General features: G+C 40.9%; 1 protein-coding gene across 1 annotated transcript in view; it reads left to right on the forward strand.

Annotated features, from left to right (window-relative positions):
- Positions 1-19,582, forward strand: part of LOC139742559 (uncharacterized) — a 71,461-nt gene that overhangs the window by 34,835 nt on the left and 17,044 nt on the right. Inside the window, exon 6 of the mRNA XM_071653091.1 lies at positions 18,998-19,069. Coding sequence (XP_071509192.1) covers positions 18,998-19,069 — 72 coding nt within the window. The remainder of the gene's footprint in view (positions 1-18,997; positions 19,070-19,582) is intronic.

The raw sequence follows: 19,582 nt of genomic DNA on the forward strand, positions 1-19,582 counted from the left end.
AAGTCTCTAATCATGAGGTATGCTGATGATGTATGAATTAGAAACGGAAGCTTCACAAATATTCACCATCTCGAATTTGTGATAACACTGGTTTTCAAAATAATGTAAGCTCATCACTTTTTGACTGTTGACGGAGTCGGACTTCCCCAATATCAACACTTGACAGCCATCTTTAGATGATCTGAGGAGTGAATTTGGTGGTCATATAGCTCAAAAGTGTGGAAAGTTATTAAAAGAACACCACAATACTATGTCGACAGTGCTTACCAGGTGAGATACAAAGAAAGAGCACGAAATGACATTGTAGAATTTGACAATGACCTACAATATTTGACCTTGAACGCTGGCACCCACAAGGTGGTAGAAGTAACTTCGTCCAATCGTACATACATATGCAAGGTTTCATTTGGATACCTCAAACAGTATAAAAGGGGAATGAAACCCAAATGCACCCGTGGATTGGAGCAATATCATAAGAACACATAAGTGAACATGGAAACTCGTATGATCCAGTGGAAGTTATGCATTTTTTTAAGTTTCATTGTCACTTTCATGTATGGAAACGTATATGAAGAAAATACCAAGGGAATTCCATAAAATCTGATTCTAAATGAAAAGTACAAATTGCCTCCACTTATTTGGCGTTGCCATAATGTTAAGGGAAATATTACCCCCCCCCCCCCCCCCCCTTTCTGGAAGAAGTAAATCAAGTGCTCCTTTTGTAATGCTAGAAACGTGAAACTATGCCTATTTTCTTTATATTTCTTTATATAATTTTCCATGGTTGACGTCAAAGATGTAGCTTTCTCATCTCGTAATGGCGGCACTGAAACTCTAGATATATGTATACATAGCTCTTCAACGGATTTTCGGATATTCCTCAATTAGTCACGATGTGTTCAACTGCTAAAGTAATCTCCCTGCATTAACTTGTCCACTTGTACTCTTCGTTTCATTTCCCTTCGTGATACAACGTTGCCATAATCGATTACAGGCAGATGTACGAACGGAAGGACAACCTGAACAACATCATTTCTCTGGTGACAATTCCTTGTAAAAGTATATACACCATGACAACTTTAGGCTGGTAAACTATATCAAGACAATTATTGAACAATATTGTTAATGAAATGCCGTAGGTTTTTTTTTTTCGTGATAGTTGCCTGTTCACATCAAGGCTTGCAATGTACTGCTGAAGAATGCATCGAGTGTTTCTGCCTTGTTTGGGATACTCAAAGCCACAGAGCACAGAAGGCCGCAAACATTGTAGCGAAGGAAGACACGATTGTATACAGGAACTAGAGAGGGGCCGTCAAAGGCGGCAGACCCACGCCTAAGTACAAAGTCGGGGTAAACATAATGTGCATTCGGTCATCTACCAGAATTCGGCCACTTAATTGCCAGTGTGCTTTATCACCAGCCAGTGAGTTCTACCAAAGATCGTACACTGAAGTGTACGATCTTTGGTTCTACAGTCACACATGGGCGTCACCAGGGGGGTGCGTTGGGTGCGAACGCACCCCCCTTCAGATCCTCAAAAAAAAAAAAAAAAAAAAAATCAGTCTGCGAGCGACCTCAACGCCGGACGCAAAATAATTATTCTTTTCTATTTTTTTTTTTAGATATTTGACACCAGGGACACACACACACACACACACACACACACACACACACACACACACACAAATCGTCGGCAAAAACAATTCGCACCCCTGGTTCTGGCAGCACTGATTTTATACATATCTATCAGTATTCTACAGTGTTTACTATCTATCGACCGTATCGTACATCCGTGCGATACGGAGCACTTACACACGTTTGCATGTACGTGTGCTACTTACAAGTATGTAGGGACTATGTACGTTACTTCTGACCAATCCATATTGCCAGCCCAAGAGCGAGCCTTAGCCTCATAAAAAAAAAAAAAATGAAAAAAAAATGGAGGGGCAAGCATATCATTTTGCCCACCCCCCCCCCCCTCTCCATAATTCCAGAGACGAGAAGATTTTCTTTTTTTTTTGACAGAAAAACAAAATGTTACCCCCATAAAAATATTGGAGGGGCAAGCATATTTGAATTTTGCCCCCCCCCCCCCATAATTAATAATTCCCGTAATGAGAAGATTTTCTAGCTTTTGAAAGAAAACAAAAATGTTGCCCCCATAAAAATATTGGAAGGCAAGCGCACCATTTGCCCCATCCCACATAATCATAATTCCCGCGATGAAAAGATTTTCTTGCTTTTTTGTTAGAATTTAAGAAATCTGTCCAATTATTTCACCCAAAAGCAGTGGCGTAACTACGGAGGGGGGGGGGGGGGTGCGCCCCCTCCCAATCCGCTGGTTAACAAAAACAAACAAAACCTACCGACATAGTAGTTCAAGTGTTAGTAAACTGCTTTTTGAATGAAAGGGTGATCAAGAAATAAGATATTTTTTCTATGATTTCTTTAAACCATAATTAAATAGGTATATAGTGTGAAACATTGTTCAAAAAACCCGAACGCGACAAAAGATTGTGATTTAGCGTGATTCCTGGTTGGCATTCTGCATATTATAAGCAGGATGTGCGCGTGTACTCAGTACATCCGAACGAAGAGTCGCTACAATGTTGCGCAATGTGATGTAGAATGTACACCTTTGTACCTCACGCTTCGTTATATCAAAGCGAGATCATTGATTTTGCAGTGTTGCTTTACATACTAAATGTCTTGCATTGCCAATAAAAAGACTTGACCTGGGCTAATTCCTAACTTTTCCATGTATATAATACGCACACACAAACAAACACAATTAGTTTAGGGAATGCTCTAAAGTGCAGATTTTGGACATCCTTTCCACGACGCCACCTCGCTGGTCATAGCTCCCCCAGTCATGAACATAAACCCACACCCTTGACTACAGTGGCGGATCCGGGGGGAGGGGCGCACCGGTCCCCCCCCCCCTTTAATTTCCAAAGAGAAAAAAAAAATAATATAGCTTCAAACGACAGTTTTTGGACAGTAAAATGTCAAAATTTTCAAGCTCGCTCGCTCCTCTCGCTCGCATTTAGTCGTAATGCCATTCTCCTGAAGTTGCTGCCAGTAATTGCCGGCAGTTGCGCCTGGTGCGCCCCCCCCCCCTTTGATTTCCAAAGCGAAAAAATATAGCTACAAACGGCAGTTTGGGGACTGTAAAATGTCAAAGTTTTCAAGCTCGCTCGCCCGTTCGCTCGCATTTAATGTTTATGCCATTCTTCTGATGTTGCTGCCAGTAATTGCCTGCAGTTGCGCGCGGTGCCCCCCCCCCTTAATTTCCAAAGCGAAAAAATATGGCTTAGAACAGCGGTTTTTGGACTGTAAAATGTAAAATTTTCAAGCTCGCTCTCTCCGCTCCCTCGCATTTAATCGTTATGTAATTCACCTGATGTTGCTGCCATTAATTGCCAGCAGTTCCGCCCGGTGCCCCTCCCCCTTAATTTCCAAGACGAAAAAATATGGCTAAGAACGGCAGTTTTTGGACTGTGAAATGTAAAATTTTCAAGCTCGCTCGTTCCGCTCGCTCGAATGTAATCATTATGCTCTCCTGATAATGCTGCCATTATTTGCCAGCAGTTGCGCCCGATGCGCCCTCTTAAATTCTAAAGCGAAGAAATATAGCTACAAACGGCAGTTTGTTTTTTACTGTAAATGTCAAAATTTTCAAGCTCGCTCGCTCGCTCGCATTTAATTGTTACGCAATTCTCCTGATGTTACTACCAGTAATTACAAGCATTTAGGCCCGGTGCGCCCCCCCCCCCCTCCTTTATTTCCAAAGCGAAAAAATATGGCTACAAATGGCAGTTTTAGGACTGTAAAATGTCAATATTTTCAAGCTCGCTCTCTTCGCTCGCTCGCATTTAATTGTTATGCCATTCACCTGATGTTGCTGCCAGTAATTGCCAGCAGTTGCGCCCGGTGCGCTCCCCCTTAATTTCCAAAGCAAAAAAATATGGCTACAAACGGCATTTTTTGGACTTTAAAATGTCAAAATTTTCAAGCTCGCTCTCTCGCTCGCTCGCATTTAATTGTTATGCAATTCTCCTGATGTTGCTGCCAGTAATTACCGGCAGTTGCGCCCGTTGCGCCCCCACCTCTCCTTTATTTCCAAAGCGAAAAAATATGGCTCCAAATGGCAGTTTGGGGACTGTAAAATGTCAAAGTTTTCAAGCTCGCTCTCTTCGCCCGCTCGCATTTAATTGTTATGCCATTCACCTGATGTTGCTGCCAGTAATTGCCAGCAGTTGCGCCCGGTGCCCCCCCCCCTTAATTTCCAAAGCAAAAAAATATGGCTATACAATCGGCAGTTTTTGGACTTTAAAATGTCAAAATTTTCAAGCTTGCTCGCTCGCTCGCTCGCATTTAATTGTTATGCAATTCTCCTGATATTGCTGCCAGTAATTACCGGCAGTTGCGCCCGTTGCGCCCCCACCCCTCCTTTATTTCCAAAGCGAAAAAATATGGCTCCAAATGGCAGTTTTGGGACTGTAAAATGTCAAAATTTTCAAGCTCGCTCTCTTCGCCCGCTCGCATTTAATTGTTATGCCATTCACCTGATGTTGCTGCCAGTAATTGCCAGCAGTTGCGCCCGGTGCGCCCCCCTTAATTTCTAAAGCAAAAAAATATGGCTATACAAACGGCAGTTTTTGGACTGTAAAATGTCAAAATTTTCAAGCTCGCATTTAATTGTTATGCAGTTCTCCTGATGTTGCTGCCAGTAATTACCCGCAGTTGCGCCCGTTACGCCCCCACCCCTCCTTTATTTCCAAAGCGAAAAAATATGGCTCCAAATGGCAGTTTTTGGACTGTAAAATGTCAAAATTTCCAAGCTCGCTCTCTTTGCTCGCTCGCATTTAATCATTATGCCATTCTCCTGATGTTGCTGCCAGTAATTACCAGCAGTTGCGCCCGGTGCGCCCCCCTTAATTTCCAAAGCAAAAAAAATATGGCTACAAACGGCAGTTTTTGGACATTAAAATGTCAAAATTTTCAAGCTCGCTCGCTCGCTCGCTCGCATTTAATTGTTATGCAATTCTCCTGATGTTGCTGCCAGTAATTACCGGCAGTTGCGCCCGTTGCGCCCCCACCTCTCCTTTATTTCCAAAGCGAAAAAATATGGCTCCAAATGGCAGTTTTTGGACTGTAAAATGTCAAAGTTTTCAAGCTCGCTCTCTTCGCCCGCTCGCATTTAATTGTTATGCCATTCACCTGATGTTGCTGCCAGTAATTGCCAGCAGTTGCGCCCGTTGCGCCCCCTCTTAATTTCCAAAGCAAAAAAAAAATATGGCTATACAATCGGCAGTTTTTGGACTTTAAAATGTCAAAATTTTCAAGCTCGCTCGCTCGCATTTAATTGTTATGCAATTCTCCTGATGTTGCTGCCAGTAATTACCGGCAGTTGCGCCCGTTGCGCCCCCACCCCTCCTTTATTTCCAAAGCGAAAAAATATGGCTCCAAATGGCAGTTTTGGGACTGTAAAATGTCAAAATTTTCAAGCTCGCTCTCTTCGCCCGCTCGCATTTAATTGTTATGCCATTCACCTGATGTTGCTGCCAGTAATTGCCAGCAGTTGCGCCCGGTGCGCCCCCCCTTAATTTCCAAAGCAAAAAAATATGGCTATACAAACGGCAGTTTTTGGACTGTAAAATGTCAAAATTTTCAAGCTCGCATTTAATTGTTATGCAGTTCTCCTGATGTTGCTGTCAGTAATTACCCGCAGTTGCGCCCGTTACGCCCCCCACCCCTCCTTTATTTCCAAAGCGAAAAAATATGGCTCCAAATGGCAGTTTTTGGACTGTAAAATGTCAAAATTTCCAAGCTCGCTCTCTTTGCTCGCTCGCATTTAATTATTATGCCATTCTCCTGATGTTGCTACCAGTAATTATCAGCAGTTGCGCCCGGTACGCGCCCCCCCCCCCCTTAATTTACAAAGCACAAAAATATGGCTACAAACGGCAGTTCTTGGTCTGTAAAATGTCAAAATTTTCAAGCTCGCTCGCTCCCCTCGCTCGCATGTAGTCGTTATGCCATTCTCCTGATATCGTTGCCAGTAATTTGTCGTTTCACACCGTCATTCCATAATCCATTTATAGGGGGTACACCCCCTCCGGCACTTCTACACCCTCCCCCACCCTTGCTCGCTCCCTCGCATACTAACCCCCCTCCCCCCACCCCCCCCCCCCCAAGATGAAATCCTAGTTACGCCGGTGCCCTTTCCCCGCTTGGTTTCCCTAAAAAAAAAACAGTAAAAGTCTAGGGATTGAGAGCTTCCTATATTCCAAATGTCTGTCCAAAAAAATCTCGTAAACATTTTAGTGTCAAAACGCACCCCCCTTGAATAAATGCTGGTGACGCCCCTGTCACATCACACGCAAATCACATCATTACACATACGGTATTAACACTCATTCACGTACAGGAAAGTCCTTAAGTCTCCTCCAAAAATCCATCGAAAATCCCAAATTCCACCGTCAAAAGTGCAGAATCGGAACTTTTCCAAGCGCGCGCGAATTAAGTCCAGTTTTAAGAGTATTGACTACGCGACGGGTCGCGGAAAAAAGCGCTAAAAATCGAGAAATACGCCGTTTTCTTGCGGGATATTTTGATTATAGCAAGCCGAGAGTGTGATGATATCAAAGGTCGTATGAGTGTACGATCTTTGATGGTATCCACAAAAGCAAAAAAGAAAAACAAAATTTACGTACCCACTAGGCAATTACCCCTATGATTAGTGTCTACGGGAATTATTCAATGCAAGGGTTGAATGCAAATGTCTACTGCACCAGTATTCGGCCACCAACGAGCGCCGCAACGTCCCCGGTGCAATTTTGCACCAACAGTGTAGAGCGCGATGCATTTTCAGCGGCCTTGCACACGCATTGACATTGAGCACGCATATCGTGCAGTGTGACTGCGACCGAGCAAAATGCTCCTCCAACGAAAAAAAAACAATCAATGTTAATTTGAAAAATCATCAAATATCAAAGGTCGTATGAGTGTACGATCTTTGATGGTATCCACAAAAGCAAAAAAGAAAAACAAAATTTACGTACCCCCTAGGCAATTACCCCTATGATTAGTGTCTACGGGAATTATTCAATGCAAGGGTTGAATGCAAATGTCTACTGCACCAGTATTCGGCCACCAACGAGCGCCGCAACGTCCCCGGTGCAATTTTGCACCAACAGTGTAGAGCGCGATGCATTTTCAGCGGCCTTGCACACGCATTGACATTGAGCACGCATATCGTGCAGTGTGACTGCGACCGAGCAAAATGCTCCTCCAACGAAAAAAACAATCAATGTTAATTTGAAAAATCATCAAAATACGGGCCAGTTTGTGATGACGGAGAACGAACTTTCATAAATCTAGAAGGACATAGTCCCTCAAACAGGCCTAAACGTAAATTTCGGAATTCTTACGAACATTTGAGCAGCGAAGTCGGATCGTTGGGGAGTTTATGTGTTCGTATGGTAGCGGAAAATCGCAAAGTGAGAAACGGGAAATTTTCGGAATGGTCACTATACCATGGGGTCAAAACTTCAAGGTCACACAGAATTTGCAAGGGTCAACCGATTATCACCAAAATCTAATCGATTCTTTCCTGTCATTATCCAAACATTCCCTGAACATTTCGTGCAAATCCGTATACCCGTTCTCTTGTTATCTTGTACACAAACAAACAAACAAACAAACATACAAACAAACAAACAAACAAACAAAAAAAAACAAACAAACAAACAAACAAACAAACAAACAAACGTACGGAACCCTTTACATAACCCCCTGCCGATTTTCATCGGCGTGGGTAATTAGGGCAGTTTTCACAACCATCCAGCCAAAGAGTGATGTCACTAGTGCGCAGCATTCACAGTGAAGATTGTGGGATTTAGTCCTGCCAGTTTCTGAAAGAGATTTTACTAGTGCGCAGCATTCACAGTGAAGATTGTGGGATTTAGTCCTGCCAGGTTCTGAAAGAGATTTTGGCATGAATAAATAATGACTGAATAAAATTTCGAAGGAAATAGGTCGTTTACACTACTCAATTTTGTTGCTTACATATTAAAACTAACAGGTTGCAACTATGACCATTGACCAGAAAATGGAAAATTAAATTGACTGTATAGTTTTTGTTGAGATCTACTTCAGGTTTCTAACATCTTTTGCTGAGATAATGAGAAATGGTTTTGAAATAGCTGCGATATCCATAACAGAGCAATAATAATATAATGTAGGACCCACTTTTTATCACGATCGCTGCGTTTTACTTTGTTTTGGATGCCTCATCCGTTTCAAAACCAATTTTCATCAAATAATCTTTAGAATTCCTCTTAGAATGGCATACTCTCTATTATTTCATAAGTAGGTTCTTGGTATATCACAAAAAAGCCCAAATCCTCACCTCCACCAATACTATACCATCCCTTTAAGCTCTGATATTGGTTTCTAAACAAATCCGGTCGGATAGATTTAGTTCAGCTCTTTGTCATATAAGTAAAACATAATAATGTTGCAAAGAAATATTCCTCTTATATTTCTAGTCACAAAGCAAATGGAATTCCCGTCTCCCATAAAAAAAAAAAAATGCAGCGCTTACTTTGTCACAGACATACAGCATGTCCTCTCCAAGCAGACGGGGAATTAGGAGACAGCATGCAGACATCACTTAGTTAGAGCTGAAAAAAAAAAGAATAGATGTGGAATAGCCTGAGTAAAGTCATGTTGAAAAAAAGAAATGTGGCGAATTCGGACTGAGATGAAAATACACACCTTTTATGTAGGCTTGCATATATAGGGCATATTCAAATATTCCCACATTTTTCCTAACCAACTCAAAGTCTTCATAACATAGAATAACAAAGTAAGACAACATCATATTACATGCCAATTTAACATGAGTTTGCTGTATATTTTGCACAGTTAGGAAAGGAGTAAGATTTATAGACCTCAGCCATTCAGCCGTTGCTGAGCTTGCCACAGATGATGGTCCGGATGTTGGCCATGGCAATGGGTGTAATGATGCCCGTTATGGTTGACACCTCTAATCCTGTTACCACACACACAAAAAGTGAAAATATAGCCCCCTCTACTTATTTATAACATTGATTTGATTTACTTTAATAGTACTGGTTACAGAAAAGAAGATTACCCCCTCCCAAAAAAAAATAAAAAAAAATGGCTATTCAGGGCATTTGAAGATTCTTGCGGGGTAGAGATGCTGCCTGTTTATGAGTGACAATCCATCATGGAGTTTTCAGGAAAAAATCCAAAAAAACTGAGAAGACGTAGAACGCAAAAGGCAAGAATGAATGATCACAATGGTCCACTTGAGTAACATATCTCTCGATTATAGATGGTATCAAAAATTGCACTATAGTCTTATCAAATTTTCCGCAACCCACTAAACGGTGGCTACGTATTAGTAACTGATAAAACTGCGTTCATGTGTAATAATAAGCTTTAATATAATATACTTCACGGATATCACATGCTGAAAATCTAGATGAATCAATAACCTTAAAATACATATATTACGGATTAATCCATTAATGAAACTTACATATTCTGTTGAGGAATCACTCTGTCCTTCAGAATTCCATATAAGTTTACGTGATCAGGAGAATGCGCGCAACTTCATCATATCGTATCTTTCTTGAATACCTGAAAAGGAAAATCAAGTGTCATGAGTTCAAGGCCACTGCTCATGCGTGTGTAATAATTTTGTAGAAGAGCTGACTTATGTAAATGTGACTACATAACTCTCTCCATGGCAGCTTAATGTATAGTTCAATTCTTATGCACTGCCTTGCTGCATACAGGGTGTACTTAAGTCCACCACTAACACTACCTGATTACAGAGAATTATCCCAGCATAAAAATAAGCGTGCAATGTTTGCCATTATCAGTTTAGTTAGTACACTGGTCTATTTATCCATAAGTTTATCAACAATTATTCATCAACTTCCGTTCCTTTTATTCGTTATTAATCAAATGTGGTATGGCACGACGCGACGTATTATCCTTGGGGATGTGTGTGTGTGTGTGTGGTGGGGGGGGGGGGGGCGTAAGGGTTATGTAAAGGATACACTTCCTATATACTGAATATCCGATTCCACGTTTTCTTAAATATTTTGTTTTGTTGTTGATCGGTAAATATAAAGAATTATTTGAAATTTGTGATGATGTATGTGTTCACTGTGTTGTGAGTATAAATTATGCTTGTGTAAGTGTGTATGTAGTGAAAATTGTATCATTTATAATGTGTACATGTACATTAATATGATATATTATATTACATAAACTAACATAGTTTATGCATGTATGTAGATATTCCTATGTGCACGCCCATATACCAACAAAAAGAATTTTCTAAATGAACAATAAATGAATCGGAAATCGGAAATCGGAAATCGGAATGCCATGACGTCTTTAGCAAGACATTTAATCGTTAAAGCTGATCTAATTCCACAGAATGGTTACGAAACAAAACAAAATAAAACAGAAAACAGCACGCATAAAACTAGCCAATTTTAACAGAACTCTAAAATGAACATTTCAATATCACTGCCTACAAGCCTACATTATAAGACATGGCTATACAACGAAAAAACATAACAGATAGCCTACAAGGAATTTGATGAAGGGTAATATCGAGAGTAAGGCCTTGGTCAAAACATTGTGGATATTTCAAATCATGCTTTACGATGATGTTTTAACTCACCATTTTCCACGTAGTAAGAATCTGCGGGGTCTTGATATTATGAAGTGGACAAAATAATGTTGAAGTCAGAGTTGCAGTAAGCCGCTACGAAAAGCCTCAGAAGAGTTGATCTGCCGTGGAAATGGAATTTGCGCTAGATGCTCAGCTCAAACACGCATGCACGAGCTGTACAATGAGCCATCTGGGAGTCAACTTATGTGCACATAAGTTCGCACGACTCAACAATTCATTGAATTCATAAATCATGTTCAAGAAAAGAATGAACATACTCACACCAGGTGACCAAACGACTGGGTCCGCGAATTGACACTTAAGGAAACATCCATATCATTATTTTGCATCGAATGTATTCTATGGATTAATAGGCGTTTAAAAAAAAACATTTTCCACTTTTGATTCTTAATAATTCTGTAACTATATATCAGATAACACTGTCATTGATATGGGTGATAGTTGTATAATGTACAATTTTGTTGGAGGTGGTTTAGAACATAAATCAGTTTCATGAAATCCATGATCAATTTCACAGTTAGGTTACAGATTTTGCTCTATTTCCAACCCTCTGTACAAAATTTTCACTTTGCACAGGGGTCAATGGGTGTGTATGGGAGTATGTGGTTAACACCCTGACAATGTTGTTGAACAATGGCCAGGTTTTGAATGCTTTATCATTTATTCATGAGAAATTCCACTATCACAGCTAGTCTTTATTCATTCTAAAATGTGGTGTTTGCATGCACATGAAAACATGCGCTTACATTTTTCATGTGCATGCATTTTGCCCTTAGGCTTTACCGTGCATGAATCCATGAAAAAGGGGGAAAAAAATCAACCCTTAAAAATAAATCATGTAGTTTGCACCCTTATATATCCGCGATTTTGCTCTCTAAATGATTTTATTTTATCATTTCATTTATTTTCACTTAATAAAATATGCATACATAAAATGTGACAATGGTATGACAAGTATAAAATGACAATGTGACAAACAAACAAACAAAGCAAACAGCAAAAGATATCAAGTGAAGGGGTGAGTGAGAAGGTAATTGGCCTTATTTAAAACTAATCCCGGAAAAGTAAATACATTGTATATACAGAGAAAAACATTGGCACACACACACTCACACTCACACATACACACACATGCATACAGACAAAAACATGGACCAGCGCACATTAACAATACGCAAGATGTCATTTTAACAAACACACCCTATCTTGCTAGTCTCTTATAAATTCGTAAAATGATATTGGTAACTTCCAGAAAACCTTTCAAGTAAAATACGTTTGAAAGCTTTCTTAAAACTTTGTACCGTTTTCTTACATTTCACATCAGAGTGGATGGAATTCCAGATTTGAGGGCCTTGAAAAAATATTTACTTTTTTTTTTTTTTTTGGCTGTTCCGAAATCGAGTCGGAACGAAAATCTTTACCGTGTAGTAGGGTTTGACTCCATCATCGCACAGTAAGCATGCAGGGAATGCTGCAGGGGCGTCACCAGCATTTATTCAAGGGGGGTGCGTTTTGACACTAAAATGTTTACGAGATTTTTTTGGACAGACATTTGGAATATAGGAAGCTCTCAATCCCTAGACTTTTACTGTTTTTTTTTTAGGGAAACCAAGCGGGGAAAGGGCACCGGCGTAACTAGGATTTCATCTTGGGGGGGGGGGGGTGGGGGGAGGGGGGTTAGTATGCGAGGGAGCGAGCAAGGGTGGGGGAGGGTGTAGAAGTGCCGGAGGGGGTGTACCCCCTATAAATGGATTATGGAATGACGGTGTGAAACGACAAATTACTGGCAACGATATCAGGAGAATGGCATAACGACTACATGCGAGCGAGGGGAGCGAGCGAGCTTGAAAATTTTGACATTTTACAGACCAAGAACTGCCGTTTGTAGCCATATTTTTGTGCTTTGTAAATTAAGGGGGGGGGCGCGTACCGGGCGCAACTGCTGATAATTACTGGTAGCAACATCAGGAGAATGGCATAATAATTAAATGCGAGCGAGCAAAGAGAGCGAGCTTGGAAATTTTGACATTTTACAGTCCAAAAACTGCCATTTGGAGCCATATTTTTTCGCTTTGGAAATAAAGGAGGGGTGGGGGGCGTAACGGGCGCAACTGCGGGTAATTACTGACAGCAACATCAGGAGAACTGCATAACAATTAAATGCGAGCTTGAAAATTTTGACATTTTACAGTCCAAAAACTGCCGTTTGTATAGCCATATTTTTTTGCTTTGGAAATTAAGGGGGGGCGCACCGGGCGCAACTGCTGGCAATTACTGGCAGCAACATCAGGTGAATGGCATAACAATTAAATGCGAGCGGGCGAAGAGAGCGAGCTTGAAAATTTTGACATTTTACAGTCCCAAAACTGCCATTTGGAGCCATATTTTTTCGCTTTGGAAATAAAGGAGGGGTGGGGGCGCAACGGGCGCAACTGCCGGTAATTACTGGCAGCAACATCAGGAGAATTGCATAACAATTAAATGCGAGCGAGCGAGCTTGAAAATTTTGACATTTTAAAGTCCAAAAACTGCCGATTGTATAGCCATATTTTTTTTTTGCTTTGGAAATTAAGAGGGGGCGCAACGGGCGCAACTGCTGGCAATTACTGGCAGCAACATCAGGTGAATGGCATAACAATTAAATGCGAGCGGGCGAAGAGAGCGAGCTTGAAAACTTTGACATTTTACAGTCCAAAAACTGCCATTTGGAGCCATATTTTTTCGCTTTGGAAATAAAGGAGAGGTGGGGGCGCAACGGGCGCAACTGCCGGTAATTACTGGCAGCAACATCAGGAGAATTGCATAACAATTAAATGCGAGCGAGCGAGCGAGCGAGCTTGAAAATTTTGACATTTTAAAGTCCAAAAACTGCCGTTTGTAGCCATATTTTTTTTGCTTTGGAAATTAAGGGGGGCGCACCGGGCGCAACTGCTGGTAATTACTGGCAGCAACATCAGGAGAATGGCATAATGATTAAATGCGAGCGAGCAAAGAGAGCGAGCTTGGAAATTTTGACATTTTACAGTCCAAAAACTGCCATTTGGAGCCATATTTTTTCGCTTTGGAAATAAAGGAGGGGTGGGGGCGTAACGGGCGCAACTGCGGGTAATTACTGGCAGCAACATCAGGAGAACTGCATAACAATTAAATGCGAGCTTGAAAATTTTGACATTTTACAGTCCAAAAACTGCCGTTTGTATAGCCATATTTTTTTGCTTTAGAAATTAAGGGGGGCGCACCGGGCGCAACTGCTGGCAATTACTGGCAGCAACATCAGGTGAATGGCATAACAATTAAATGCGAGCGGGCGAAGAGAGCGAGCTTGAAAATTTTGACATTTTACAGTCCCAAAACTGCCATTTGGAGCCATATTTTTTCGCTTTGGAAATAAAGGAGGGGTGGGGGCGCAACGGGCGCAACTGCCGGTAATTACTGGCAGCAATATCAGGAGAATTGCATAACAATTAAATGCGAGCGAGCGAGCGAGCAAGCTTGAAAATTTTGACATTTTAAAGTCCAAAAACTGCCGATTGTATAGCCATATTTTTTTGCTTTGGAAATTAAGGGGGGGGGGGGCACCGGGCGCAACTGCTGGCAATTACTGGCAGCAACATCAGGTGAATGGCATAACAATTAAATGCGAGCGGGCGAAGAGAGCGAGCTTGAAAACTTTGACATTTTACAGTCCCCAAACTGCCATTTGGAGCCATATTTTTTCGCTTTGGAAATAAAGGAGAGGTGGGGGCGCAACGGGCGCAACTGCCGGTAATTACTGGCAGCAACATCAGGAGAATTGCATAACAATTAAATGCGAGCGAGCGAGAGAGCGAGCTTGAAAATTTTGACATTTTAAAGTCCAAAAAATGCCGTTTGTAGCCATATTTTTTTGCTTTGGAAATTAAGGGGGAGCGCACCGGGCGCAACTGCTGGCAATTACTGGCAGCAACATCAGGTGAATGGCATAACAATTAAATGCGAGCGAGCGAAGAGAGCGAGCTTGAAAATATTGACATTTTACAGTCCTAAAACTGCCATTTGTAGCCATATTTTTTCGCTTTGGAAATAAAGGAGGGGGGGGGGCGCACCGGGCCTAAATGCTTGTAATTACTGGTAGTAACATCAGGAGAATTGCGTAACAATTAAATGCGAGCGAGCGAGCGAGCTTGAAAATTTTGACATTTACAGTAAAAAACAAACTGCCGTTTGTAGCTATATTTCTTCGCTTTAGAATTTAAGAGGGCGCATCGGGCGCAACTGCTGGCAAATAATGGCAGCATTATCAGGAGAGCATAATGATTACATTCGAGCGAGCGGAACGAGCGAGCTTGAAAATTTTACATTTCACAGTCCAAAAACTGCCGTTCTTAGCCATATTTTTTCGTCTTGGAAATTAAGGGGGAGGGGCACCGGGCGGAACTGCTGGCAATTAATGGCAGCAACATCAGGTGAATTACATAACGATTAAATGCGAGGGAGCGGAGAGAGCGAGCTTGAAAATTTTACATTTTACAGTCCAAAAACCGCCGTTCTAAGCCATATTTTTTCGCTTTGGAAATTAAGGGGGGGGGGGGCACCGCGCGCAACTGCAGGCAATTACTGGCAGCAACATCAGAAGAATGGCATAAACATTAAATGCGAGCGAACGGGCGAGCGAGCTTGAAAACTTTGACATTTTACAGTCCCCAAACTGCCGTTTGTAGCTATATTTTTTCGCTTTGGAAATCAAAGGGGGGGGGGGGCGCACCAGGCGCAACTGCCGGCAATTACTGGCAGCAACTTCAGGAGAATGGCATTACGACTAAATGCGAGCGAGAGGAGCGAGCGAGCTTGAAAATTTTGACATTTTACTGTCCAAAAACTGTCGTTTGAAGCTATATTATTTTTTTTTTCTCTTTGGAAATTAAAGGGGGGGGGGGGACCGGTGCGCCCCTCCCCCCGGATCCGCCACTGTAGTCAAGGGTGTGGGTTTATGTTCATGACTGGGGGAGCTATGACCAGCGAGGTGGCGTCGTGGAAAGGATGTCCAAAATCTGCACTTTAGAGCATTCCCTAAACTAATTGTGTTTGTTTGTGTGTGCGTATTATATACATGGAAAAGTTAGGAATTAGCCCAGGTCAAGTCTTTTTATTGGCAATGCAAGACATTTAGTATGTAAAGCAACACTGCAAAATCAATGATCTCGCTTTGATATAACGAAGCGTGAGGTACAAAGGTGTACATTCTACATCACATTGCGCAACATTGTAGCGACTCTTCGTTCGGATGTACTGAGTACACGCGCACATCCTGCTTATAATATGCAGAATGCCAACCAGGAATCACGCTAAATCACAATCTTTTGTCGCGTTCGGGTTTTTTGAACAATGTTTCACACTATATACCTATTTAATTATGGTTTAAAGAAATCATAGAAAAAATATCTTATTTCTTGATCACCCTTTCATTCAAAAAGCAGTTTACTAACACTTGAACTACTATGTCGGTAGGTTTTGTTTGTTTTTGTTAACCAGCGGATTGGGAGGGGGCGCACCCCCCCCCCCCTCCGTAGTTACGCCACTGCTTTTGGGTGAAATAATTGGACAGATTTCTTAAATTCTAACAAAAAAGCAAGAAAATCTTTTCATCGCGGGAATTATGATTATGTGGGATGGGGCAAATGGTGCGCTTGCCTTCCAATATTTTTATGGGGGCAACATTTTTGTTTTCTTTCAAAAGCTAGAAAATCTTCTCATTACGGGAATTATTAATTATGGGGGGGGGGGGCAAAATTCAAATATGCTTGCCCCTCCAATATTTTTATGGGGGTAACATTTTGTTTTTCTGTCAAAAAAAAAAGAAAATCTTCTCGTCTCTGGAATTATGGAGAGGGGGGGGGGGGTGGGCAAAATGATATGCTTGCCCCTCCATTTTTTTTTCATTTTTTTTTTTTTTATGAGGCTAAGGCTCGCTCTTGGGCTGGCAATATGGATTGGTCAGAAGTAACGTACATAGTCCCTACATACTTGTAAGTAGCACACGTACATGCAAACGTGTGTAAGTGCTCCGTATCGCACGGATGTACGATACGGTCGATAGATAGTAAACACTGTAGAATACTGATAGATATGTATAAAATCAGTGCTGCCAGAACCAGGGGTGCGAATTGTTTTTGCCGACGATTTGTGTGTGTGTGTGTGTGTGTGTGTGTGTGTGTGTGTGTGTGTGTGTGTGTCCCTGGTGTCAAATATCTAAAAAAAAAAATAGAAAAGAATAATTATTTTGCGTCCGGCGTTGAGGTCGCTCGCAGACTGATTTTTTTTTTTTTTTTTTTTTTTGAGGATCTGAAGGGGGGTGCGTTCGCACCCAACGCACCCCCCCTGGTGACGCCCATGTGCTGTGACATATTCCATTTTGATTGGTCAATACCAGACGAGCAGTCAGGTACTCTTCGTTAGCTTGTTCGCAGACCCTTTCATCAAAGACTCAACTTCATTTAAAAATGCTCCGATGATTGATTATGAAATTATGGGAAAACATCAAGTTTTATGATGTCTTTAAAAAAAGAACATGTACATAGTAGCACCACGACGGTATGCAATATTGTATTCAAGTGTCGATCAACACCATATAGGTCTTTCTTTGAGACTAGTTATGGGCTCAATATTGCACCTTAGCTAGAATGAACCACAAACAGGAAGATATGTTTTTGTAATGGTAATTACGTTTCGACATCCCAACCAATAAGAGATAGGTTAGGTGAATGTTAAAGACACGGGGATACACGAATAGAAATTGCGCAAAAAAAATGAAATAAAACGAACATTATTCTAATAGGCATGCCTGGGCAGTAATCTGATGTATCTATTGATAAAGAATTCTATTTGAAGATTCATAGCAGTTTGCTTTGTCAGAATCATGAGGAAAAGTGATAAAATAAACCGGCTATCCAGGTGCAGTTTAAACACTTTCACATGAAACAGCTCTGATTAAGATTAACTTTTGCACAATAATATTTCTGTTCAGAATTGACTTTTGCTTTATATGTTTTTATCTTAAAGTATAGGATTTCATTTCATTTAATAGATAAACAAGCAAAATATAGCCAAAATTATGTTAACGTCCAAAATGAATCTTCAGATTGCTCAGCGAGACGGCGGCATCGAATACCGATCAGCGAAGGCACAAATGCACCTGTGGAATTGTTTTGTACAGCAATAGAAATCTGACGACTATTTGAATAATTACAGCCAGTTGGAACTTCATCTGTTAAACCTCCTAGGTTATGTGTACAATGTGATTGGTCAATACCAAACAAGCAATCAGGTATTCTACGTTAGTTTTTTTTTTTTTTTTTTTTAGTAGACCCCTTTCATCATGGACTCAACTTAATTTGAAAATATACTCTCGATGAATGATTATAGAATATGAAAGAAAATTAAGTTTGCTGATATCAAAAAATATATGTTCATAATATCAGCACAAGGATATGTAATATTGCATTTTAGTGTCGAGCAACACCATAGGAGGTCTTTGTTTTGAGACTAGTTTGGGGCGCAATATTGCACCGTCAATGACCATGGCAAGATCGAACCCCAAATGAACCAAATAAGAAGCAAAGTTCCACCATTTTCGCAAATCGTGTAATTTGCACCCATTTCCGCGACTTCGAACCCTTCTAGCTCCCTTATTGAACCTTTTTTTCTTAGTGTGTACCATGATTTACATTTTGACTTTAAGCAGTTTTTGCCCATTTATTGTGTGTATGTGTGTGTGTGTGTGTGTGTGTGTGTTTGTGTGTGTGTGCGTGCGTGTGTGTGTGCGCCCTCGGTGGAAATGCAAATATTTATCAAGGGAAAGAGTCCTGCGTCCCGCTCTTTGCTCAACAAGTGCTGATGGGGATGGAAGTGAGAATGTCACGAAACCACCACAATTGCTGGACGAGCAAATTGTCCTAATTGCGTTGGTTGATCAAGTTTGAATATTCACACCATAAGCTGCGACCTTCAGCTCCCTAATTGCCTTCTAAACAAAAGTGGTGATAATATCTTTTTATTTTCTTAAAGTGTTTCCGGTTGCCAAAGGCAAATCCATTTTCATCAACTCCTTACGACAAAGACCTATCATGTGCAGTCGTTTTCCATTGCATTCGTTGGCGTGACATCGTTTTACTTATAAAGTTCTATAATATCGCGAGTTCGTTTTATATCACATTTTGATTTTGTTTCATTTGTTTGATTCTATGTCTTTCCCCGTGTATAATATCTTTACAGACTGCTGTCATCTAATAACATTTCTGACGTGGGATTATTCACCTTCATCAATTTGACTTCCCTACGAACTCTGTAAGCTCAATACTTTGTTATCGATGTGTTTTTCATACTTATGAATGTAAATACTTCAACTTGCACGGACATATTGTAGTTGCTTTTGCTACTGTTGTTCTGTAATTTTGCTCCACAAGGAAGATCATTTGTGCCATATAAGCAAGTACAAAAAAAAAATGCTATATACCAATGCTATGTACATATGAGTGTACAAGTATTTGTAATTTGATGAAATTGCACGCAACATATCCGATTGATATCTAATATCACACCCCTCCTTAAATCGCCACCTCCTGTAGGAATTTTGGTTTAAGAAATGTCGTCCTTTCATCAGAAGATTCATATCTCTGGATTTCACTGTATGCACATGTCTCGCGCTGGAGAAAGGTGGAACTCGTTAGCTTCATTCCGTCTGCAAGGTTTCAGAAAGAACGTGAGAAAGAGTTAGGAACTTTTATCCTCTACAATGTGTTGCCAATTTAAGAATGAGGTGAAAATGTTGCAATTTAGAGGCTTAAGAAATCGAAGAAA

The sequence above is a fragment of the Diadema antillarum genome, unplaced genomic scaffold (assembly GCF_040938485.1).
Source record: "Diadema antillarum isolate AM-2024a unplaced genomic scaffold, OU_Dant_1.0 seq00001005_RagTag, whole genome shotgun sequence".
Taxonomy (NCBI): Eukaryota; Metazoa; Echinodermata; class Echinoidea; order Diadematoida; family Diadematidae; genus Diadema; species Diadema antillarum.